Raw genomic sequence first — 27,332 nt, 5'->3', positions numbered from 1 at the left:
GTAAGACAGCAGCTTTCTTAAGAAATTGTATCTTATCTTAAGTAATATAAATCTGGTCCAATGTTCAAAGGGAAAGGTCAAGATTAAGTTAGGCTAGAGTTAATCACAGACTGAAACACTGACAGAGTATGAAATAACTATCATGCATGGTGTTATCCAATATTTAGTGCTTCCACATTCCTGTCAAAACTTCCTAAACCATTTCTTCAGTTCAATTAATGTTGATCGTTTTACAAACATAGCTCCTCTATTTCAAAACACATCCAATATCAAAACCCACGTCGACTGATGTCCAACATCAACACATCACGCCACTCATTCATTTTTCACACGAAAATAGCGTTTGTTTTAAAGATCTGAAGTGTCAAAAAGGCACGATTTATCTTCGGCAGTTTACACGTGCTAAGCGTCGAATAATGCTTAAAATTTTTCCATCCACCCGTCAAACTGTTGACGGGACTCAATTTTTCTACCATCTCTCACCAATACAGCTTCAGATATTAAAGACTCTGTTGGTTCCAGAATAAGATTCATTATGCACAAAAATTGTTATAGAGCTTCGAAACGTCCATGGAAAAGTTTGTTTACCTACCTATTTAAGTTGACAGAGAGCTATTAATTTTTTGAAAATGGATTTTTTAGGATTTTTTAGGCTTTCCAATTATTTACCAATATTTTCCATCTTTGTTCTCTTTGAAGCTGCACTTAGGAGAATATTGTCTATTCCGTTTGTTTAAAAATCCATTAAATGTTTGGGTAGGCAATAAAGTACATAATATTTTATACTTCTTTTGTATTATTATTTATAGTTGGTGAAAGTTTGATTTGCTTTGCGTGTCGAGCATGACTGTTTTCGTGCTGTAAATTTTTATTTAATTATTTATTGAGTAATTTCCATGGTTTGCTATCGATAGTTGAAAACAACAGTGATGTGTACACCTAATAGCACCCATTATGTGCTTTGTTAATCATTTTGTTATGGTCAGCTACATGATGTTTTTATTTCTAAAATATAATATCTCTCCAGTTTGACACTCAAATAGTTATTTTTAAGCATGTACACGTCCTATCTATGATTAATAATCTTTCCTTGGAGCTCTCCTTCACTCAACCAAATATGATAAAAAACGTACGATTACAATCATGGAGTAAATCATGTTTGTCAGATACGCATAATTAATAAGATTGTACGGACAATTGAAGATACTGACAACGTTATAATTATCGTTGGGGTAATCCTCTTATCGTTAGAGCTATTAACCAATTTAAGCTATCATTGTTTTGCAGTTAAAATTATCATTTAAGTAGTAACCAGATACTTTGGTCCAACATGCTAAAGGTAGAGCAAACCCTCGGTAAATCCCAATACCGAATTGAACCTAATGAAAAGTCCGGACACTTCACTCGATGGAAACTCATTACCTCATATTGACAACGTTCCGCCTCTATCAGATCACGATTACCACGTAATCAACCCTTAACACGAACGCCACTAATTGCACGGCCTGATTTCACAAGGATTTAGCTTCATTTGACACGACCGCGGGCTTTGTACGGTTGTTAAGTGAACAGTTTGGTTTTAATAAGTTGATAGCAAGTCGGGTTTTAATCGGGCAATGAACGATAGTTATTTTATAAGATAGCCATTTAGTTTCACAACCACTCATCTTGTGTGTTTAAAGAAATCTCAGATTGAATTTAAGTCAGATCCCGGAGTTTGGGTGGGTTTTCACCCATATTTCATACAACTGACGATGCAGACGGAAGGTGGCAAACTTTAAGACGTGTTTAAACGTAAACGTAACGTGTTTTAAGTCTTAAAAATTCGGCGTTCTAAAATCTTTTGAAGAACAATGTTTTTCGAACGCACATTTCAATCTCAAATCATCCAAGATGAGCTCTACGGGTCGAAAACAAGTAAAAGTAAACCATCAAGCAAGAGGAGGACCGCGTTTCATCTCGTCAAGGACAAGGCAAAGAGCTACTTGGTGTTGTTCCTTGAAACGTCTTCGATTCATGGGTTGAACCACATGGTGGCCATTGGAAGGCATCCTTTGGAAGTGTAAGTACTACTCTGTCTATCTACTCTTTCATTGTATCTAGTCACTTCCTGCTGAATTTATTTACAATTTTTGTTAAGTTTAAGAGACTGTGCTTAAAAGATTCACGTCTGAATAGGATCTTCATAGGCTAAAAAATCTAATTTTCAACACGATTGCCAATCCAGTGCAGATCTTAGCAATATTTCTGTTTTGTAGCGTTCTCTGGCTCACTATGGTCGGCCTCTCCGTATTCGGCTCGGTATACCTCTCCCGAACCACCTGGACCCGCTACCAGTCCTCGCCTACTGTTGTGTCCATGGATCGAGACATGTTTGCATGGAACACCACCTTCCCGTGCGTGACTATATGCCCCAACAACAACCTGGATCTGAAGAAGCTTGAAGTATACGTAAAGTAAGCAGATTGATTCATCATTGAGTAAGCCGCAACGCGGATTCTACTCGCCACGCCTTGCATTTACTTCTTGGCTGACATTTCAAAAACTATTTTGATCATGCTTTCTACATTTACCGTTACCGTAACAATATTGCTTTTGTTACATTATTGGATCATTTATGGCATGATATTTCGCATAAAAATTCCGCTGGACTCTCTTGTCTACATTACAGAAACTCCAAGGAAAAAGATAAAGCCAAGCTAGAAGCGTTTATCAAGGCCCTCGCAAACGCTACCTTCGACAATTTCAACTTGATCCCGGACTACGACGGTATACCTTCAGACAAATACATGGAGCTGATCCTGAATCTGACGGCGAGCTTCAAGCCCACCCTCACTATTGGAGCCTCGGGTATCATGCTGGATATTGTTCCTACCATCACTGAGATGGGGCTCTGCTATGCCGTCAATTCTCAGGTGGCAGTTTATAATTCACCAGCGTGAGTTTCTAGTTTCTACTATTGTTGTAAAGCGTAAGCGTATTTACATTTAAGATTGTAATTGTATTTGGAGATGCTGAGGACACAGTTTGAGGTTTCTTTCTCCTAAACTAAAGCATTTAAAGTTCATCATTACAGATACAGAGTAGCCAATAGATGGGATGAGGTATCCACCCAAAACAGCACATTCTTCGTACACCCACTTGATGGAGAAGTGTTTGCCCAAGTTATCAATATATCAGCATCCTATGACGTAAGTTTGTCTCTGATTTCTATTGCCTTAATAACAATGTAAATATGTATCAATTTTTGTCGTAATCTAGAGTGCTTTTTTGAGCCACTGATGCCTTAAATTGCTTAAAATATCTGCTGCTATTTCCAGGTCTACGTTCACGGTCCGTCAGAAGTACCTGATATATCAACAAAGCGTCAGCATTCAGACGAGGACTTTTATATGAAGCTATATGTGACCGCACTTACTGTGTACACAACGCCTGATGCCGCTAGGTGAGCAATGTTTTATCGCGATGAATAAATACTAGTGCTTTTATTAAACTGCTTCAATCAATCAATCAAATAAAACGTCTGTATTAAATGAAATACTTTTGTTTTCAAATCTTTTCACAGACTAAGCGTAGCCCAAAGACGTTGCCGATTTCTCAACGAGAACATCTTGAAGCACAGTTCTGTGTATACTTACACTATGTGCCGCATGGAGTGTCGCATTCGACTCTGTCTCAAGTATTGTAACTGCATTCCTCACTTCTACAGAAAAATTGGTAAACTAATCTTGTATCAAGTGAGAGGCTGATATGATTAACGTTTTTTTCTCAGTAAGTAAGGTAAGTTAAGTAACCATCTACTTTACAGGTGATGAGAAAATATGCAACGTAAAAGACCTGCAATGCTTGTACAAGTATAAAGGTAAAGAAACTCATCATGTTTTCCGTTTAACAATAGTATTAATTAAACTAATCTTGCATCTCTTTCGTATAGATGAGCTCTACAAACTGCAAGAGAAGGACGGCAAGAAGATCAACTGCGGCTGCCTCCCAATTTGCGATGATGTGAACTACGTGATCCAGTCCAACGCCCTCCAAGAGTGGTTTCTAGGAACGAACTTGCAGTGGGGAATCGTGACGTACCCCAGGATGAGATACAAGAGGGATATTATCTTTGGCTTCACCGATGTCTTGGGTATGTTGGCAACTCTGACTAGCTTCTGTAAGACCCAGAACAGACGGTGAAACGCAACTACAACGAAACTGCAACTGCTAGTTACTTTTGAGTTGCATCTAAGTTTCTGCCATAGCGTCCGTTGAGAGACCACACATGACGCGACCAGTTTGAAACTTTCAGTTTCAGTTTCATTCATCAGAATCATCACAAAGTTGCAGTTTCGTTGCAGTTGCGTTTCACCGCCTGTTCTGGGCCTAAGTAGGTACGTGGCTTGCCCATTTATTTCCATACGAAATTATAAAACTAACGGAGGCAATAAAGACGCTATATCGCTGACCTAATCGTATGAAAATAAATAATTATGAATGAATATTCCTCTCTTATGTAACTACAGCAGATAAGTCACTCGAATGTCTTTTGGATAAGGGGACAAGCCTCCTCAACATATTTTTTTTTAAACACGGCAAGTTCATCCAACTTCAGCTATGTTATCCTCATTAATATTGTGATTAAAATTGCAGTGGCAGTCGGCGGCATGGCCGGCCTTTTCCTCGGCTGCAGCGTCCTCAGCTTCATGGAGATCGTCTACTTCTTGACTCTTCGCCTCATCTGCTACACCCACGCTGCAGTCACTAAGTAGAATTGATCTGCTTCTCAGTTCTGATAAATGTATTTTTTGTTTTTGAATGAATGTTTTTAGACCAAGCACTGTCCGACGAATAGTCGCAACGTAATTTGAACTTATTGATAAAGTAGCCAACAAGGAGAGAGCTTAGTGGCATCTCTTGAGAGAGGCTCTATTTTTTATGTTTCAAGTTTGAGTTGATAACGAAGTTTCACGTGTGATTGATTGAATATAATTATTTGCTCATTTTTCTTGTCTTTTATTTAAAACAATAAACCGTTACCTTTGATACTGAATAATATTCATGTTCCTTTAACACCTGAAAATATTTAAGCGTTTTCAAATATTGCATGTTGTGATGTTATCGATTATACATATAAATCCGTAATGCGACGAAAAAATTGCAATTTAATTTACCTATTACTAAAGTTATTTATATCCAATATAATGTGTAATAATCACTAATCGGCCCCATTAACACGTCTCAACTTTCAATAACTGAACTAGTTTGGGTCTAAACGACCCCATAGTTCAGGTAAATTTAATTCCGGGCGAACATAATTGCAGGCGACACACGTCGGCCGGTATTAACGCGTCGTAAATTCAACCCTTAACCACCTTGCTAATAATTAAGATCGTACAGACCCTTCTAAATTGTTTGCCCAATTTGGCAATCCACGTATTGCGGACGGGTTATGGGACACCTTTGTAGGGATGTTTTGACCCCGGCCGTTTAGTGTTAAGTGATTAGTTGATACAAAGGTTGTAATCGTGGTGGTCTTTTGGACCGATGTTAATTGAGGTCTCATTAAACTGAAATAGGACGCTACACGCTATAAATTTAGCGCGTCTTGATCGAAGAAAACGTGTTATATGCGAGTAGGTAGAACTCTTACTGATTAGTAAAGGTAGTACAGTTTATTTTGTTTGATATTTTGGCATAACTTTATTGCACTAATTGCAGTTAGACCTAGCTAGACTCTTTACAGTGACACAAAGTAGGCAATTACAGAATTTAGCAACAATGTGTTTTTGTTCTCTATTCTTGAACTCTATTAATTTTACACTTGGTCAAATTTACTAAGTTATTCATCAATTTTCTTCACTTGAAGTTTCTGAACTTTAAAATTCTATACATTCTTCTAACTTCATATTACTTACTATTTTCTTTCTATAAATTCTATAGTCCAAACAAAAATCCACCATTAACTCCCACATCACCTTAACCCCCATTTATTTACCTTCGCGATGGGCAGATAAAAAAAGCTTGATTTATGAAAGCATGAGATAAATAGTTGTTTTTAGGGCGCGGGGCGCGGCACTCATTTTTAGAGGTGGATATTGCCGTTTTTGCTGATAAAGATTTGACGGATGGACTAGGTGGTCTCTGGTTTATGGAACACCTTATTTATGGCCCGGTCCTCATGGGAGGGTTATGAGTAGGCACTATTGTGATGGAGATAGGGGCTGAGATTGTTGGGTATCAATTTAATTGAACGCTTCGTGTGTTAGCCTTTTCACAAATGCTTGGAATCGTAAGAAAACGATTTTAATGTCATAAATAATATTTATATTCTGCAAATAGGCTTTCAAAAAGCTCTATTGACACGTCCCATTATTACTTTAACCCTACCACTGCTTCGGGACAGTAAAAGGGCCAGGATAAGAAGAAGCAGCGCAAAAAACTCGGGAGTCAATTACTTTGGTGTACCTACCTATAATGTGACCTACCTACTTAAAATTTTATTGTTAAATTTTATACATTTATTCTACTATACCCATTTTATTAGTCTTTCACATACCAAAACAAGTAATTAAACAAAACGTAACCGCGTAAAATTAACAAAGCAAATTGCCTGCGTGGCGCCTCGCAAGATAAACCGGGAACGAACCCGGGACCGCACAAAGGCTCTTGATGCCCGCAATTAAAATCTTAACTTATAGGATTAATAAACACCACCTTGATAGAGATGGGGGATGGGTCGATGTTTATTTGTATCGATAAATGAGTTTTTGTTAAGCCACCCAATCTGTTCATAGAGCAATAATTACCTACCCCTCTTACCTATCATTATAGTGTTGATGTAGGTAGGCAAATGTTTTTAAATATTTTATTCAAAAGATCTTCTATTAAAGAATCAAGTAATATACTTAACTAGAATAATTTCGTTCTGAACAATTAGGCAATAAGAATGACTAAATAGTGTAGATTTTTTATTTAAAAAACACAAACGTTATACATAGTTATAATTAACCTGAAAAGGACCTAAAAATAATTTCCACTTCAAGGGATGTTAAGACGAGGTTAGATTTTTAGTTAGATAAATATCAATATCGACACACTCCCTGCACCATCACATATCGTTAACAGAGAGGTAGAGGCTTGAATTAAATTACACCTCGCCTCCGCAAACTCGAAACAATAATCTTTAGCACTTGCCCCCTCCGCACTCCATCAAACGCGGCTAAGTCTTTATGACGACGTGTCGCCGTCTTGGCGGCGAGATAAGCTCGATAATGAGTTTTATCGACTAATAGCTGCACTATTTTGTGTCAGTTATGAAAAATTTAGTTTTAAGAATGTTTTTCGTAAAAAAAAAATAAAGATAATTTTGATTTTTTGAGTTTGGTAACTGAATGAGGTTTTTGATTTTAAGGATAAGTCCAGCTGATGTCAATAATGAATTATTTAATGTCTTTATTTTTCGAAGTAAAAATCATTCTTGCATAGGTAGATTGAAATATGATTATGACTTTTAGAATAAAGGCCGCCTTTAGAATAATCTAAAAATATACGCGGGTAAATTATTGTTATCCTTTTTAAATATTTTTATGTTCGGGTATTACTGCCATCAGTCAAACAAGCGACTGCGGTATGCACTCGCAATTTTTTTTTGTGTGGATTTGGATCTCAGATCATAGAAAGGGATCATAGTGATGATGATTTGTATTATTGAGTTGTGTATAGGTACCTGAATATCTTGTGATCCTTTGATGATATCCTGTATTTTATTTGTTAGTGAGTTATGTCAACTGCACCATTTGAACAATTTCATAATTATTCTGGTGTAGGTATAAGCGAATAATTTTAATTGGTTTCCAATGTGTTTACCTACTATCGTGTAAAATTATTCTGCAGGAATAAAAATAGGCTTCAAAACAATGTAACAGATCTCGTTAAAACTTGTAAATATTCGATTTTGAGCCCGTAAACAAAATTACCAAATCCGACATTCCCAGTCATTAAGCTAACCAAAACTTAACAATGGCCTCCCCCTTTGATGTCGCAAGTGACAGGAAGGGGGCGCCACTTCTGAGGATCACCGCGAACAAAGATTTAACTAAGAGACAAAACATGCTTACTTAAGGTTGTTACCTATCTCCACATACAGGGTGTCAGTTGTACGAATGTTCATTTTCATAGCAATTCCTAGTTTGTGTTTAGTTGGTCATGATAGTGGATGGTTGACATGGAAGTCCTGGGTTCAAATGAATATTTATTTGTGGTCATTATGGATGTGCTAGTGTTCTAGTATTTATAATCTAGTCTAAGTAAAATTGATTCCTTATTGGCGTATAACGTAGAACGTCGGCGTAAGCTTGGAAAGCTTTTAAACTCAATTTTCATTCTGATTAGATACTTATTTTTCTCAATTTATCAGTTAAGAATATAATATTTTCCAAATGGCTCATGTGTAGCATACATAAACGACTATTTATTTCTTATTACCTACATAATATTATTAGGTACGTTAGAAACTCAATCATATTTATTTAATCACTACCGAAAAGACGGACTGAATTGTTATAACTGCTATTCCCCGCAGCAGAGTCACAATCAATGTTTTTTTATCATAACCTAATGAACGTACAGCAATAACGGCACACGTACATTATGTTCGTTTACCGTACATACACTTAAGATGTAATTCATCGACTTTTAAGGTGGTGGTTCTGTGATAGAGTATCACACTAATTACTTACTTCAAATGATATAACAAAAATGCACCTATACAGCCATCTCTAATCTCTAATAAGCAACATTGCGTCGTTTGCAACAAATTGAATCACCAAACACCCGTTATAAGCGCCTCACCTCGCCCATTGTGCCGCCTCGCGCAGCGCAACTTTTTAACGAGCCCTCCACATAATCCGTATTGTAATGACAGCTAATTTCAATTATCTATTATATCTCGGCTTCACAAATTTTAGAGCTCTTTATATCAATGCCCACATAGGGCTCTTTTCCACGGCAATACAGTTTTGCGGAATCTTGCATTACTGGATCCCGCAAATAGACTTGTGTGTTACAACACTGACTGCCCAGTGCAAAGAGCCCTAACACAGACTGCCCAGTGCAAAGAGCCCTAACACTGACTGCCCAGTGCAAAGAGTCCTAACACTGACTGTCCAGTGCAAAGAGTCCTAACACTGACTGTCCAGTGCAAAGAGTCCTAACACTGACTGCCCAGTGCAAAGAGCCCTAACACTGACTGCCCAGTGCAAAGAGTCCTAACACTGACTGCCCAGTGCAAAGAGCCCTAACACAGACTGCCCAGTGCAAAGAGTCCTATCACTGACTGTCCAGTGCAAAGAGCCCTAACACTGACTGCCCAGTGCAAAGAGTCCTAACACTGACTGCCCAGTGCAAAGAGTCCTAACACTGACTGCCCAGTGCAAAGAGTCCTAACACTGACTGCCCTGTGCAAAGAGTCCTAACACTGACTGCCCAGTGCAAAGAGTCCTAACACTGACTGCCCAGTGCAAAGAGTCCTACACTGACTGCCCAGTGCAAAGAGTCCTAACACTGACTGCCCAGACGTGCAAAGAGTCCTAACACTTTGACTGCACAGTAGTGTCCAGTGCATATTAATTAGGCACGTGTATTCTGGTGGAAAATAATGATTTATGTACTTAGTTCATCTCTGTAAGCCTACACCGAAAGATAGGGTTGACAGCTCTGCAGACTTATGAAGATTGTAAAGTATGTAAGATAGCCCTGACCCATTTTTTTTCTGTAAGAATTAAATAAGTTCACTTTTATCAAATTACTCATAATATAATGCGTCAAAACTTACGCCCTTAAAAGGCTGATGCAAGATAGGAAGAGGATTAAATAAAACTGCTTGTAAATTTTTAATTTGAAATTTTATCTGGAACTTTAAATCAGTTTCTAGTTACACCCCAGGTTTCAGGAATCAATATTATTAATGCTTTATTTCAAAAAACCCAACCAAAGTTAGACAAAAATGAGAGATATCTAGATACGTTGATTAACCTTGCGGGTAAAAGTGTCGGTAGGCGTAGTTCGGAATGCAATAGCAATAGCTGTTTATGCATTGTTCAATAGTCTCGTTGCAATGCTTCCGACAATGACGGCTACAGTCAGAATCGGTATTGCATGGGTACGCTGCAACAAAATCAATTCATTTAGAAATCATGGCGTAATAGGTATCTATAGATAGGGTGGGCCAAACATTTTACAAATGACGATTCATTTCTTGAAAACGGTGACGGGACTCTATGCATCGCTTCATGGATGGAGCGCTTCGCGGGACAACAGCGTGCTTTTTGTCTTAATTTTTTTACCAAAGAAACGATGCCTATTTGATTGTAAGATGCCTCGAACTGCTTTCAAGAAATCAATCGTGCTATTTGAAAAAAAATGTTTGGCCCACCCTACCTATACCATAAAGAAAAGAAACATACTTTTAATACGTTAAGCAGTGATATCACTATACGTTACAGTCAAAACTCATAATCGGTCAAAACTACTTTTGAGTGCAAAAATCAGTCAAAAATGGTTTTAGCTGATGTCCTTGGTCAATATCACTTTGGACTGATTTTTCTAGAAAGATTTGACTAGTCAAAGTGGTTTTGACCAAGGGCCTTAGTCAAAACCACTTTTGCCTGATTAAAAATCTTATCAATCAATCGAAATAATAGAGAATACCAAAAATTTCGGCTGCCACGATGCGTAGCTTCTTAGAAATCAAAGAAAACGTCATGCGTGGGGCCGCACGGCTCCCACGATACCAGTTAAGGGTTAATATTGATATTATAATGCTGTTAAAACTACTTACGATTACGTAGGTTGGGACCTGAATTAAAAAAAAAAGAAAATTTATATCGTAATAAAAAAATACGAGTCGGTATGAGCCTCAATAAACAAAAGGAATATTTAAAAAATGATATCCTGTAGTAGGTGCAATACCAAAAAATAATTAAAATCACGGTTTTGGTAAGTAAATTGGTAAGTACTATATAAATTGTATTAGACGGTAACACATACAGGTAGGTACGCCTATCTTTTGATTGGATATAAAATAAAAAGAAATCATAATACCTATTATTAGTAATTAATACTTACGGTTCGGTACTGGAATCACTATTGGAGCTGGGTATGCTAAAAATGATATTTTTCAATTAGTTTATCTCATTATTTAATCTATGGATCTAATCCCGCATTATCTTCATCACACTGGTTACCAAAAAGGAAATATTTAGCTTAAAGTGACTAGGACTTAAACCAGGGACTGGTGATTCGAGAAAATCTAGTTTTCAAAGCACTTTGAATAATTAAATCGAATACATAATAGTCATCAAAACGAATAATAGCTCTATAAAATTGTGTTGCTGTATCAACAGCATCAAATAAGATTAATTCACAGCTAGACAAAACTACTAATTCTTATGGTGTCCCCCATATTACATGGGATGTTAGGACTTGCCTCGCATCAATAAGTATTACATAATATACATTTTGTTGAAACCTTTCAATAACAGGCTAACAGTAGAGTACTTTTCTTCTTAGTAATAGTCTACATTATTATTTTGAAGCAGTGATGGGGTTAGAACTCTACAAGGACGCGTAAAAGCTCTTTTTAAAAGTTTAAAAATAATTTAAGAAGAAAATAATTTTGATATTTCATGTGAATGAAACTTACGGTTCGGTACCGGATACACGTCTGGTCGTGGTGGGAACGCTGAAAAAAATATAGCTTTAATAGGACTGTTAAAGAAGAGAAACTTTCCAGTGAGCTTTCTTTCATATTTAATTAAAATAATAATTGTAGTAGGACTTACGTATGACATTCACATCAGGTACCGGGAATACATCCGGTCGTGGTGGGAACGCTGAAAATAATATATAGCTTTAATATGACTGTTAAAAAAGAAAAACTTTCCAGTGATCTTTCTTTCATATTTTATTAAAATAATTGTAGTAGGACTTACGTATGACATTCACATCAGGTACGGGGAATACATCCGGTCGTGGTGGGAACGCTGAAAAAATATAGCTTTAAAAGGACTGCTAAAGAACAGAAACTTTCCAGTGAGCTTTCTTTCATATTTAATCAAAATAATTGTAGTAGGACTTACGTATGACATTCACATCAGGTACCGGGAATACATCCGGACGTGGTGGGAACGCTGAAAAAATATAGCTTTTAAGAAGAGAAACTTTCCAATGAGCTTTCTTTCATAATCAAAAAAGAGAAAGTTATTTCATTATTTAATCAAAATAATTGTAGTAGGACTTACGTATGACATTCACATCAGGTACCGGGAATACATCCGGTCGTGGTGGGAACGCTGAAAAAAATATTTTTCATTTGTTATTTAATAACATATAACCAAGATTGAAAAACATAAAGCTTCTAAGGGAGTTTTCTTTAATATTTAAACAAAATAATTGTAGTAGGACTTACGTATGACATTCACATCAGGTACCGGGAATACGTCCGGTGATGGTGGTGGGTACGCTAAAAATTATTTTTATTTATAAAATCATTTAACAAAGATTGAAAAACATAAAGCTTTTGAGAGATTATTATGTAATAATATGTGAAAGTGATATGATTAACTTTAAATTCACTTAAATTAAGGAAATGTAACTTACGGACGACATTAGGTACTGGGAACACCGATGGCGATGGAAAGAAAGCTTGAAAAAAAAAATTAATGTTTTATTTTATATTTTAGTTGTGGTTAACAAGTATAATATGTGGGTTCTTCTCTAAGAAAGGAATCAACAATTAGCAACCCGTCATACTAGTTTATCAGGTATTTAAAATATGATATTGCTTAAACTGAATACCTACCAGTAGGTACTACAGCATTTGTAAAAAGTTACCAGTAAAAATAGCTTTATGGGAAATAAAGACATGTTCCGATTGACAACAGGTGAAGGTCCAACTGAAGGGCTTAGTACGTAAAGGATTCCTTAAAAAAATCATCCACATTTTTACCCCATTAAGATTTATTTTTACCCGTCCCATTAACGATAATGTACAATATTTTTATTTGTGGTTTAATCAAATACAATTTGATAAAACTGCAAACTTTAGGTACTAAATGTTTTGTACTTACATCTACCCTCAGCACCCTCTGCGTTTCCATCTGCATCATAAAAATAATGTATATTTTACTGATAGTCTTAGTCATATTTAAAATTAAGAATTTATTATTTCTTGAACAAAAGTATTGACATGGAAGAGTTTTGGATGATGCTGCTAACTTATTCTAAAGCCTAAAAACATTTATAGATTATCATCTAAAAAGGTACCTACACTATAGTGTAGTGATTATTGATCTTTGGCAGATGATAATCTGACTTCGGAATCTCACACAGAATCTCTTTTAAATATCATTACCTTCAGCACTTTGGCTTCCAAGGGCCAATGGAAGGGCCAAGCCCAAAACGAAACACACAAGGAACTTCATCTCTTCCCAACCACTAAACACAGGCCCTAAATACCTCAACCATTTATATTTATTCACACCAAACTACCTACTTACTTGGATTAAATCAATGCATGATTTATGATTAATTATTTACATTTATGTTAGAGAGGCAGGCATAATTGTAACAAAACGTGGCGAATGCGTAACAAACACGGTTTAAATTTTATATTTATTGAAGCAATCACATTTTAATCTGTTAACAGTCGCGGTATTGTACCTAATTCACCTTCATATCTTGCTCCGTGGATGCAAGTGTACAAAATAAGCTAATAAAAATTGGTCAAGTGCGTGTCGTGGCACGCGCAGTGTAGGGTTGCGTAGTTGTCCGTCGTTACCACAATATATTTTAGAAGCAAGCAATTTCTTCATCTAAAGTCACTTTAAATATTTTCATCTAATGATATTTTATTAGGTAAGAAATTTTATAATACATGAGTTAAACGACTATTACTCTTAAACCAACTGATCTATTTTAACCGTTATAGTTTTCTTTAAAAGTTCATAAAAAGCACTATTATCATGAATTTTTCCTGATTTATTAAGCCCACAGTTTAGTTTTTAGAGGGGGGGGGGGGGGACGCCCTACTCTAACAAAAATTGGCACTTCAAACTTTAATAATTTGCAAACAGATCTCTAAATGGAAAAAAAGTCTTAGAAACCCCTAAACCATTTTAAAAGACCTATCTAACGATATCCCACACGATGGGGTAGAAGATGAAAAAAAAATCATCACTTTACATGTAAGGGAGCTACCGTAAAAAAAAATATTTTTTCAAAATTTTATTTTACCGTTTTGTCGGCGTGATTCATATACATACCTCCACAAAATTACAGCTCTCTAGTGGCAGTAGTTTCCAAGCAAAACCTCGAACAGACAGACAGACATATCGAAACTATAAGGGTTCCTTGTCAGGACTACGGAACCCTAAAAACTTTAATGGCGATTAGGTTTTGTATCTTCTACTAATTTGGTTTCCGATAACTTATTAACCATGATGCCAAATATACTGTATAATACTGATACAACTTAATTATATCTTAATACTAGAAATGGTCGGGACCGACGAGTTAACATGCCCTCTGCTGAACATACAACTTGATCGAGCTACTCGTAACTGCGTACCTTCCTACTTACCCGCATTCGTCCCGTTCGTACTAGTGTCGATGTGACGTCTCGGCTGCCAGGTGCGCAGTTAACAGTTTTTTTTATTCATAGCCTAACATTTTTTAACGTCTTGATTCTTGTCTAATACAGCATTTGTTGCACTACATAGGCAGTTGGCAGTGCTATTGTCAGGAGGGCGCTACTATCAATACCGGATTATTAGGTCCGAATTGCCACGTTAGACAACTACACTCATCATCAAATAAATCGCACCTTCCGTGACGCGAACTTTAAAAATTTTCTTCTGACACAAATGGTGCCTCAACAATATTGGTGTTATTTGAAAGCCCAATAAATGTACTTAAAGAAAAATACATTTAATTTCTTAATAAATGAATTACATTATACCATAAACGTGACTTGAAAAAAGGACCTCAGTTTGGGCTCTCCTCTGGGATCAATTTTACCAATTTTTGTGTTTATGAAACCAAATAATGATCTCACGTGTCAGATGATTAGAAGTTAATCCCAACTAAACAGTTTCATAGCCATAAAAGTTGGCTCAACTTATAAACTGTAAGCTTAACTACCTATTTTTTGAAGGACTCTGGATCCTTCTAAAGACACATTTTTGGGGTAAAATCCTTTCCTTTATTTTATTTATTTTATTTTATTTTATTTTTATTTTACAAGGAAAACAATACAGTGTAGAAACTATGTAGACTAATTAAATTTAATGACATTAAGTTTAAAACTAGGCTTTTAAATGGTGCCAATATAGGTGGGAAGTGGGGATGCATACGTTTGAAAATGCTTGTAGCAGGAGTTGCGATTTATTTGATGTCGAGTGTATTATAATTATGACATTTTACTGGAGGGCGCTACTATCAATACTGGGTTGTTAATTTTGATTTTGTCATTTGACGTTTCAAAATCGTTGGTCTATACAATAAGTTTGCAGGACTGGAAAGTAGTATTTTATTGAACTACCAGTGGTTTATAAGTTCCAACTGTCTTCTTAAAAACCACTGACTAAGAGGAACGCTGCTTGTCTAGGTGTAGAGTAAATCTTTTTGGCAAACGTAAGCCCCGAGGTAGCTGTAATGGATGAAGTTAGTGGTCTGATCTTTCGAACCAGATCTTTTCTTTATTTTCTCTTAGCGCTCCTGCACATGACGCCGCCACCGCGCTGCGCCCCTACACTGTTCATACGCACCGAGTAAAGCCCGCCGCCGCGCCGCCGCCGCACCGCCACCGCGCCATCAAAGCATAATTTCGAAAGCGGCGCGGCAGCGGGCTTCACGCGGCGCGTATAAACAGTGCAAACGCGCGGGGTCGGCGCGGCGGCGGCGTCGTGTGCAGGAGCGCTAAGAGAAAATAAAGAATTACTTACTCTACACCTAGACAAGCAGCGTTCCTCTTAGTCAGTGGTTTTTAAGAAGACAGTTGGAACTTATAAACCACTGGTAGTTCAATAAAATACTACTTTCCAGTCCTGCAAACTTATTGTATAGACCAACGATTTTGTAAACGTCAAATGACAAAATCAAAATTAACAACTCAGTATTGATAGTAGCGCCCTCCAGTAAAATGTCAACTCCTGCTACAAGCATTCTCAAACGTATGCATCCCCACTTCCCACCTATATTGGTACCATTTAAAAGCCTAGTTTTAAACTTAATGTCATTAAAGGAAAGGATTTTACCCCAAAAATGTGTCTTTAGAAGGATCCAGAGTCCTTCTTCAAAAAATAGGTAGTTAATCTTATTTTTATTTTATTTATATTTTAAGATTAGGCTTATCATAGAATTCCCTGCGAGTTTAATAAGGAATCAGACACATTTTTTTGTGCATAAAAATTTTATTGCGTGATGTTTAAGGGTAGAAATCCCTCGAAATGCCTGCGCCAACCTGCTGGCTATGCCATTAAACAATATAATCATACTTACTAGCTACTATCTCGGATCTAGACTTACATTTAGTGCATCATGAAAACATACCTATTTTGTCATTATTTTTATTCCACTAAGCCTAGGCGCAGACCATCGATTTTTCGTCGGCCAAACTATCGGGCACTTAAACAGTATGGGCATGTACACCGATTTGATTTGGCCGATTCTTCATACAAATTAAAATCAGGCCCAACTATCGGCCAACAAAAAATCAGTGGTATGTGCCTAGTCTAAGTACAGCGCTCTTGATTCCACCACTGCACCTTCTGTAGGTATGTATGTATAGCCAGAATCCACAGTAGCAAAGGTTGCATAGTCCCGGGGATAACAAACTGTCTTGGAACCAGTGTCAAAAATTACAAACAGAATTCTAGATTTTTCCTCTGTTGCAAACCTAAACTAGACCTAAGAACTAGAACCTTTTGTATCAACGTGTCATCATCATCATCATCATCATCATGTCAGCCATAGGACGTCCACTGCTGAACATAGGCCTCCCCTAATGCTTTCCACATTGATCGATTGGTAGCGGCCTGCATCCAGCGCCTCCCTGCCACCTTTACGATGTCGTCGGTCCACCTTGTAGGTGGACGTCCCACGCTGCGCGTATCAACGTGTCACTGTTCTAAAATAATGTTTGACGTATTGAAATCGTTTATCGAACGACTTGACGTAACCTCTGAAGCATGGGACTTTTTTTTTTTTTTTTTAACATTTTTATTTTATTTTATTTTATTCAATAAGTACACATACAGGTTACAGTCATTTACATATCAAAATACATAAACAAAATGAACACTGTCTAGACTCCAACCTACAAGTAGCGTACATTTAAGTTACGATGATTTCATTTACGTTGCACAATTAATAAACACATACAAAATGCTCAAATACACAACCCCATAAACTGTGTTAAAAAAGAAAAAAGGAAAAAGTTATCAATTTTATTTTTTGTATTATTATCAATATTTATATTTAAAACTGTGTCAATGCTTCTGCGAAACGAGTGTAATTTAAATGAAGTTGGTTAAAACTCATAAAAATCATTTTATTTTTGCACTTTTACAAATCACAGTATTAACCCTATCACTGCTTCGGGACAATAAATGGGCTAGTGCTGAGAAGAAGCACTACTTGCTTATTGTCAGCCTCTTTTTGAAGGTTTACAAAGTTTTAAAAATATACGTAGTTGTAAATATTGAGGTTCATGACTGTAAAGAGCTATTAGTATTTATCAATTTGTCTGAGCAATATGGGTGAAAGAGTAACACGATCCATCCATATACCTATACAACCTTCGAACTTTTTCACATATAGGTAGGTATAATAATATTATTAGTGCAGTTATAACGGATTATCTTCTAGTCTTCTATCCGGATCTACTTAAATCCATGATACGACGTCGCACCGTGAAACAATAACGCGTCGTGACACAGCGTGACGTCATATGGTGTATATGTGTCCTTGCCGTGTCCGAGCCCTTTCCCTGGCAGTTTGCTACAACACTCATTTTCCGTAGGTAACCTTGGCTAGCGGGTAATTGAACAAGTACCTAAACACTGTAAAATGTTATACTGCTGTAGGTAACAAATAGGCTTTATTTTGTGGCTTTTACTACTCCGTAAATTCTCGTACTATTATTGTGCACTTAGTTCTAAGTTATTGTTATTTTATTTTTTGTAAGCATTGGTGTAACAATTATTGGTAAACCAAATAAATAAAAAAAAATAAAAAATAAAATAAATGAATATCTTTCTGACAATTTTTACTAATTGTCGAGGCCAGGGATGGATGAGCGTCGCTGTCGCTGGCGACTGTCTCCTGGTTCAGGGTTCATGGCGTAGGTCTCAGGCAAAATGAAATCCACTCGTAGAAATTAATAAACTCAGTGTATTCACGAGAATAATTACAGTACACAGCACTAGAGTCGTATCGGATCTGAGTGAACCAACAGTCTGGGGATAGGAACGTCCGACCGGAGTGATAGTTGAACACAGACTGCCTGTCTGAGACTGGCACTAGCTCAACGACAACGATTCCCCCACCAACACGATTCCGTTCTCGTTTCGTCACTCAATTGACTCGATCGTATTAACGTTACGGCGTTCACTCACTTCCAGTACTACATTTATCAATTTGAGAACTTATTGCTAATAAATTATCGCAAAATTAAGCAAATAAATTATTAAGACTGCGTCATAATTATTTTTGTAACAATTATTGAGTACCTACCTGTTATAAATTGTACTACCTATCAATTTCTTAAAATGTAATTTGACCAATCATGTACTATCATTACATTATTGTATGCCCATGCGGCGGAACACAGCTGATCTATTATAATAATTTTATTAACTGACTTATGTACATGTGATTTCACAATAAACACAATTTGAATTTGAATTTGCAATATGTAAATGTGTAGTCTGAAGTGTGCGACTGTAGGACATCATCTTAGAAATGATATATTAATTTAAATTAGAGATTATTAGTTTTTTTTTCATAAAACAAGTAAACGGCATTATTTCATGACTTATAGGGATCTCAAGTATACTTAGGCTGGGTTGCACTATCTTACTTTGACTTTGGTCAAAAATCTGTCAAACTCCATACAAAAAACACCGGTTATCGTTATAGTTACGGTCAAAGTTAGATGGTGCAACTCAGCCTTATTGTTTTGTGTCTCAACTTTGAAAGGTCTTTGCCAACTAAACATTTGAAATATCACTTCGTTCGTTCGTTCGTTTCAGCCAAATGACGTCAACTTCTGGACAAAGTCCTCCCAAGGAATTATCACATGGAAATAAATCTGTGAATTAGTTGATCATCTGTGTACTTACCATAAAGTAAAAAAAAAAACCTTACTTACAATACATGATGTTTTATATTAATTAACTAAATAAAAATTACTAGGCACTTGTGTACCTACAGGGTAGAAACGATTATTTTAAAAGTATGACCCTGTGTTTGCGCCTCAGACTAGCAGATCAGGTTCAGCTGGGATAGGTAGTACTCGTACTCAATGAATAATTTTATATTTGAATTTAGACTATAACGTTTATTTGACGTTTACAATGGTAATCGAATGAAAGTTAATAAGTGAAGTAATGAAGTGAAGTAGACGAAATTTATGTCATCGCGTTTTATACATGGAGGACAGCGCCATCTATTGGAGTACCGAAGAACTGTGCGGCACCGGTCGATGTATGTCTTGCTAATCTGTGACGTGTCGTTTCTCCTCCAGTTGCCGCTGGATGGCGTTAGTGTTAACCCTTACACGCTTATAACTATTCCAAACCATAAAATTCTTTTTTCTTTAGTTATATCTATTTATTTTAGTCTAATTTAACATAAAAGTAGTTCAGAAAATATAAGTGCTATGTATTTCAGTGTTTTTCAGTCGGGGACACATATGTCCCTATATGCGTTAAGGTATACATTCCCTCATATATTGAAAATAAAATACTTCGACGCTTTTATTGCAAAATAAATACAAATCACACTAAAAATGCACATCTAATTTAAGCAATTAGCTTATTTTTAATATTTATAATAAGAAATTTAAAATAGATAGCATCATATCTTACGTATTTTTATATTTGATCCTCATCTCATCATAGACCTCTTTTTTGAAGTTAGACCTACCTAACTAAACTGTTTGTTTCAAGAACAACTTTGAGTGTAGTCTCCAGCGTGCAGAGGAGTGCGTGTAACACGGATATTTGACATATTTTTTTCGTGTTGTCCATGTTTATTTTGAATCCCATTTATTAAAAGCCTGTACTGAGGCCATAGAGCATTGATTCTAGGTCTTCCAAGGTCTCAGCCGTGCCGTGACTACAATCGTTGAATTTTACTTGGGGGGACAACATCCGAGAGGCTTCGCGACATCTATTTATCCAAAATACCGCAGTGTCTCAAGACCTTTGACTGAAAGTCTTTGACCAATGTGTGTTGGCTTGGCGGCGATGACGCACGGAACGGAGACGTGTTCCTTCACTATGGGCCTTATGAGAAGGCTCAAAGTCACCCAAAGGGTGATGAGGAAGTCCGCAGGAGACTCAAAGTAACAGACATAGCCCGCATAATTACCAAACTTCCGCGGCAATGGGCAGGGCACATAGCTCGCAGAAGTGATGGCCGTTTGGGCAGAAAATTTCTCGAGTGGCGCCCACGGATAGGAAGACGCAGTGTGGCAGGCCTCATGTTCCTGTGCTGCTCATGTACATTCATGTATACGAGCAGCACAGGAACGATTGTTGTGAAAATCCTCAGGGAAGCCTCTGTCCAGCAGTAGACACCCTTTCATCAGGGAGGAAACCATCCTCGTTGTCACTATTTTCAGTCATCATGACTTCTAAATTTCGTCTTTTCTGAGCGAAATTTCTTCAAGTCGATTAGAAGACAAATGATTTATAAAAAATATGTATGAATTATAAATAAAACATCAATATAAACTTACAAATTATAACGAGGCAAACAATATCCTTAGTAAGAACTAAGTTGCCTTTGAGGCACATAGGGACACCCGTGTCCCAATACAGATTTTTACATAATATTCATTATACATACGAAGAAAATCGAAAATATGTAATAAAACGATAATTATACTTATTAGTGAATGTAAATCGGAAGAAAAATAATGGCCAAACAGCCGCTAAGTAATATTAAAATATTTTTTAATTTTGACGTCTAACGAATTTTTTTTTTCACATTTTGTGCCAGTATTTTTTTACACAAGGAATCGCGTTCTTTATTATTTATAGCGCATAATCATAAAAGATAATAATAAAATTTAAGAATATTAAACTACAAAGGGTTTAACTTAACTAGTATTACTGTAAATCGTAAAAACTATGCGGGGACAAATGTGTCCCATATGCGTGAAAGGGTTAACATACCCCCGGCCTTGGGAGTATCACTTCCAAAATGGGAACTTATTCAGGATCGGTTGTCATCTTCAATGGGCTGCACTGGCAGTGGGCAGATCTTGGAGAAGGCGCGTTGGACTACGCCAGCTGCTGTGCGTATGTCAGCCACACGAGATACGCCGTCTTTGCCTGGGAACAGACGTATGACTCGTCCCAGCCTCCACTTCAGAGGTGGCAAGTGATCTTCTTTGATAAGCACAAGGCTGTGAAGCTTGATGTCTTCAGCATGCTGTTTCCACTTAGTTCTCAGCTGCAGCTCAGAGATGTACTCGGTTGCCCATCGCTTCCAAAAATGTTGTCGCAGTTGTTCTACTCGGCGATAGCGTGTCAGGCTGCTGGTTGGCTCACAGCTCAGGTCTCGTGAACCAGTCGCAGTCAGCGGTCGGCCGATGAGGAAATGAGCAGGGGTCAATGGTAGAAGGTCGTTTGGATCTGAGGACAGAGGTGACATGGGGCGGGAGTTCAGGACGGCCTCGATTTGAACTAATGCCGTGCTAAACTCCTCATAAGTTAAATTAGCGTTTCCTACAACACGTTTAAGGTGAAACTTACAAGACTTCACCCCCGCTTCCCAGAGACCTCCAAAATGACTTGCATAAGCAGGTATTCTATGGAACTTGATACTATTGTGCGTGGCAAAATTTGAAATTTGTTCAAAATTGTCATCTAAAAATATAGAAAGTTCTTTCTCTGCTCCTACGAAATTTTTCCCGTTATCTGAAAACATATCTACCGGTTTTCCACGTCGAGATATGAAACGTTTAAAGGCCAATATGTAATCATTTGAAGAAAGACTACTAACGAGCTCCAAATGTATAGCACGAGTAATAAAACATATGAATAAACAAATGTAACCTTTTATTAATCTAGACCCTCTTCCTTTTCTGTTTAATATCATCACTGGCCCAGCATAATCTACACCACAACGTATGAAGGGGTATCCAGGTTCTACGCGAGCACTAGGTAAATTCCCCATAATAGGTGATAAAGTTTTACCTTTGTTTCTGGTGCAAATCACACATTCACTAACGATTTTTCTTGCCAAATTCCTTGCTTTGAGAGGCCAGTAACATTCACGCATGTGTGATATTAGTAGAAGTGGGCCTGCGTGCATTAATTTCACATGTGCGTCCCTAAAAAGCAACATAGTGTAACGATTATTACTGCACAGTAGAATTGGATGTTTTTTATCGTATTCAAAACTTGAAGAATTACCTAATCTTCCTCTGATTCGAATTAGTCCGGCTTCATCTAGGAACACACTTAGTCCTAACACACGTTTCCTCTCATCCTTGTCACACTTATCAACTGACACTCCGTTCCTTAGGCACTCGTAAACATGAGGAAACGACTGTAACTGTGCAAGTTTACAGACGACGCGCTCTGATCGATTTAGCTCGTCGACTGACAAGGAACTTGTTTTTTCACTATGGCGTTCCTTCGCTCGCAAGCGCATCTTGTTTATAAAGCGGAGTACATAAGCAACGGTGCGAATTAATTTAGTAACTGATGAAAATCGATTGAAATCTATTAAATGTGGCATTTTATGAGAAAAATAACTTAATTTCTTTAAATTGAGTTCAGGCAGGCTTATATTATTTATTAAATTATCATTATAATCAGAAATATTTGAATTTATGAAATCATGTTTACTCAAAAAATCGGGTCCGTTCCACCAAAGTTTAGAATCTTTAAGCAATCCCAAGTTAAGGCCTCTAGATACTAAGTCTGCCGGGTTATCTTTGCCATTTACATGCAACACCGGCATGCCACCAGTTAACTCGTTTATTTCAGTAACTCGGTTTTGTACAAACGTTTTAAGTAAATGAGGAGACATACGAAGCCAGCCCAAAACAATGGTGGAGTCTGACCAAAAATATACTTTATTGAATTTTAATGAAAGTGATTCAATAATTTTTTCATAAAGTTTTGCCCCTATGTGAGCACCACAAAGCTCAAGTTTAGGTATAGTTATAGCTTTGAGGGGTGCTACTTTATTTTTTGCGCAAAGTAATTTTACAATTACATCTGAACCGTCTAATGTACGCACGTATGCACACGCCCCATAAGCATCTTGAGATGCGTCTGTGAAAATATGTAACTCGGTGTGTTGAGTGTGAACACTCCTTACGAATCGAGGGATACGTAAATCACCGAGACATTGCAAAGAATCTATGAAGTTAAACCAAGTATGTGTGACGTCATCGGGTACGGTCGCATCCCAATCTATTTTTAGAAGCCACAGCTTTTGAATTAATATTTTGGCAATGATAATAGCTGGAGCTAATAAACCTAGCGGGTCATAAATTTGAGCTATAATGGCTAACATACGACGTTTAGTAAGTACTGTATTTTCTTTCATGTCGATTTTAGACGCAAAATATAATTCATCAGTAGAATTTAACCAGCCCAATCCTAACGTTTTGTTTTGAATTAGTTCACCAATCGAAAGTTCCTTTGAACATTGTTGCGTAATGTCACTACTTAAGGTCCATTTTCGAAGTGGAAAACAACCTGATTGCAATACTTTAGATGTTTTTTCGCATATCTTTATTAATGATTGAGGATCGTCGTGGCCTGTGATTAAATCGTCTACAAAGAAGTCTTCCCTAATGACACGAGCTACTTCCTTGTCGTCACACTCTTGTGAAAGTTGTTGTAAACAACGCATACTTAAGTAGGGTGCGGATGCAGTGCCATAAGTGACTGTGTTTAATTGATAAACCTTTAGGCAATCAGACGGACTTTCACGCCAGAGGATTAATTGATATTGTCTCATATCCTCTTGTATGTTTACCTGCCTAAACATTTTTTCTACATCCGCGCATGCGACGTGCTTGTGCTGCCTAAATCTTAATAAGATTGAGAAAGTGTCATTTTGAAGAGGCGGTCCGGCGTATTGAATATCATTAACCCGGCGTCAATGACGCTGGGTCATTTTGACCCGAGGCATTTTCAAACGTTCATGTATAAACTAATCTAATTTTCTAAAATGTTATAGTGTCATGCTTCTCAATCTGGACTGTTACTTAGCTTTATTATTAGTTTTTTTTTTCTCTAAGAGATAACTTGGTATTGTCATTCTCACTAAAATGTCTCTGGGGTGGTGGCGTAGTGAGGCGGGTCGTTACATTCCCTCTAATATGGTCGAGTAAAGCGATGGCTGGTTCACTCGTCATGTCTGTGAACAGGCGCTGCTTTCGGGGACTGGTCAATCCAAGTTATTCCAATTTATGTATGCGAGTCATTTCTACTAGTATTTAAGTATGTAATCTGTAAGTCTAGATATTAGCACGTCACTACCTTGTTTAATATACCACGCAATTTTGTATACCCATTCTTATAAGATACACTATACAAGAATGCATGGTAAATTCAGTGAACTGCTCCTGAATCGAATGTACCTACTACTGCTATTTCTATTTATTTATATTAACCGGCAGACAGTGGTGACTGAGTTTGTTGCGGCGCTTCTTCTCAGCACTTGCCAAATGTTGGTCTCGAAGCGCTGGTAGGGTAAAAAGATTATGAGACATGTAGAGGCTCCTTAAGAGCAAAATGACGATTTGTAAGAACTATTTATTAGTCTAAACAAATAAAGAAATTTTGACTTTGACATAATTTTTCTTTGCGTCCATTTTGTGGTTAGAGCGTTCGTATAGCTGGAGATAGAACCTCCCTAAATCCATTCCGTCAGTCAACGTATTGTGACTCCGCTTGCGTAGCGAATTACACTGGCTTCAAATTAAAACGGGTCATTATGACCCGGCGTCATCGGTGGCGCGGTGATTCATATTGTACTTTTATTCGCTTGTTTTGTGTTTAGTGCTAGCTTATGTTGTTCTTTTTTAAGTTTTAGTCAAAATGTCTTTGTTAAATGACCCAGCAAGAATGTAGCGTTCCTGGAAGAGCCGGATTCCGAGATTGAAGAATTTCAGGCTGTAATAGCCAGAACTTAGAAATGGCAACGAATGTGAAAAGGACGCAAGTAATGGGGACTCAGTCTTCGGATAATCTCGAACTTGCATTAGTACGACGCCGGCAAGTGCGTCATGCCACATTTACATGCCCAGACCATTTTATTACATACTGCACCAGTTGCAGCAGTTTCATGGCTCCGAATGATGAAGTAGAAGACTGATCTCATTGTATCTGCATATAAAAAGTTGATTTTATCTCTTTTTCACTATATAACATTGTTGATTCCTATTAATACTAAAAATCTTTACCAAAAACAAAAAATATAGACTCAAATGTGTTTCTATACAAGATTTTTTCATGTTTTGTTTAAAAATTCATAAAAAAATATGTATTTCATATATTCGTTTTATTTTTGTTTGATTAGCTCAGTAAAGAACCCTATATACATAGACAGTAATTAAAATTAAGATTACTTGTACAATTTCCTGAAAAATTATCGATGAAATGTGGGTCAATATGACCCGGGGTCATCGTCTTTGCAATTATTTTCACGTCATTGGCGCCGGGTTAAGTGATTTATTTGATGCCGTGACTGCACTCGCGTCAAATACTACTCGCAATTTAGTTGTTAGGCTACCTTCACGGTAAACACCGTGATGAGGAAGAAAGTAATAAGGAAAGCCATATGTTTGGATATGTGTCATGTGTCCTAATTCCTCATATTCACGCATAAATTGGCAATACATTTTCTTATATTCAGGTAATTTATTTAATTTTCGCTCTAAAGATAAAAACCTATTATAAGCCATCGTGTATGATTCACCAAGATTATTTGTAGAATCTTTAAAAGGTATTCTAACTGAAAATCTACCGTTTTTTTCTCGTTTAGTTGTGCTTTCGAATAATTTCTCGCAAAATAACTCATCTTCAGTGAGAACAAGACGTTTAGGAATATTTTCTATTTCCCAAAATTTACGAATTTCCGTATCTAAACTTTGAGAAAAATTACAAGACACTTGATTATTAATGCGCAAGCTGTCTGTATACAACGGACCTGAAACAAGCCAGCCTAGCTTACTATCTTGTAAGAACGGACCGTTAGGTAATCGAATTTTATTAACGTTTAATAACTCCCAAAACGTATCAGCACCTATCAAAATATCTATTTCTGAAGGTACATTAAAAGTGGGGTCTGCCAGTGAAATATTATCTGGTATTCGTATGAGATCACAATTAATGTGATTTGAAGGTACACGCATAGTAATATTCGGCAAAACTAAGCAAGTAATATTCGCATTATAATCACTCAACTTAGAACGTATATGAATATTACACGATTTATTAGAGTGTGAGACCGATTGTCCTACTCCTGAAATACGTATAGTGGACTGTAATAAAGATGCGTTTAAACGTTTACATAAGTTTTCTGTAATAATGCAATGTTCACTTCCGTTGTCAAGAAGAGCTCGGACGGTATGAAATTCGTTTTTATCGTCCGCAACTTCTATCAACGCAGTGGAAAGAAACACAATTTGTGTACCGCGCAGTATGTTGGGCGTACTCGAGTTAACGGTTGAGGAATGCAAGGCGGTCGATGTGCTACTACCGTTCAAATTTTTATTTATTAATTTCGATTGACCGTCAAGTTTATTTATATTTGAATGTAATAAACTGTTGTGTTTCGACTGACACTGTTTACAGGGACCGAATAAGCAGTCAGTAATTGAATGACCGGCACGCAAACAGTTACGGCAAAGTTTATGTTCATCCACGAATGTTAATCTACTTTCTATGGGTAAATTTAAGAAAACTGTGCAGGCATAAAGTGCGTGATTATCTTTACACATTAAACAGTGACGTATGCGTTTTTCTTTAGGTTTATTCGTAGTGACATAACTATGAGTGGTTTGTGATTGTTGCCGTTTTGAGTCA

The 27,332-nt window shown here is 36.9% G+C and overlaps 2 protein-coding genes across 5 annotated transcripts; one reads left to right on the top strand and one right to left on the bottom strand.

The window, feature by feature from the left end:
• Positions 1 to 1,853: 1,853 nt before the first annotated feature.
• LOC135074097 (sodium channel protein Nach-like) lies at positions 1,854 to 4,757 on the top strand. Its single transcript, XM_063968405.1, has 8 exons — positions 1,854 to 2,062; positions 2,259 to 2,456; positions 2,672 to 2,938; positions 3,077 to 3,191; positions 3,321 to 3,445; positions 3,566 to 3,717; positions 3,809 to 4,135; positions 4,639 to 4,757. The coding sequence occupies exons 1-8, from the start codon at positions 1,854 to 1,856 to the stop codon at positions 4,755 to 4,757; spliced, it is 1,512 nt and encodes a 503-aa protein (XP_063824475.1).
• Positions 4,758 to 9,875: 5,118 nt separating this feature from the next.
• On the bottom strand, positions 9,876 to 13,486 carry LOC135074063 (nematocyst expressed protein 4-like). 4 transcript variants are annotated; one of them, XM_063968367.1, is made up of 12 exons: positions 13,400 to 13,486; positions 13,116 to 13,145; positions 12,646 to 12,690; positions 12,455 to 12,508; positions 12,288 to 12,338; positions 12,126 to 12,176; positions 11,979 to 12,029; positions 11,829 to 11,879; positions 11,690 to 11,728; positions 11,113 to 11,148; positions 10,826 to 10,843; positions 9,876 to 10,152 (listed from the first exon to the last, which is right to left on the bottom strand). In XM_063968367.1, exons 1-12 carry the CDS (start codon positions 13,467 to 13,469, stop codon positions 10,016 to 10,018), a joined length of 633 nt encoding a protein of 210 aa, XP_063824437.1. In that variant the 5' UTR covers positions 13,470 to 13,486; the 3' UTR covers positions 9,876 to 10,015. The 4 variants fall into 4 exon arrangements, with proteins under 4 accessions (XP_063824437.1, XP_063824438.1, XP_063824439.1 ...); XM_063968368.1 differs by lacking the exon at positions 11,979 to 12,029; XM_063968369.1 differs by lacking the exon at positions 12,288 to 12,338.
• Between the last annotated feature and the right edge of the window lie 13,846 nt (positions 13,487 to 27,332).

This window comes from Ostrinia nubilalis, chromosome 8 (genome assembly GCF_963855985.1).
Source record: "Ostrinia nubilalis chromosome 8, ilOstNubi1.1, whole genome shotgun sequence".
Classification (NCBI taxonomy): domain Eukaryota; kingdom Metazoa; phylum Arthropoda; class Insecta; order Lepidoptera; family Crambidae; genus Ostrinia; species Ostrinia nubilalis.
This window is presented reverse-complemented; position numbering and strand designations above follow the sequence as displayed.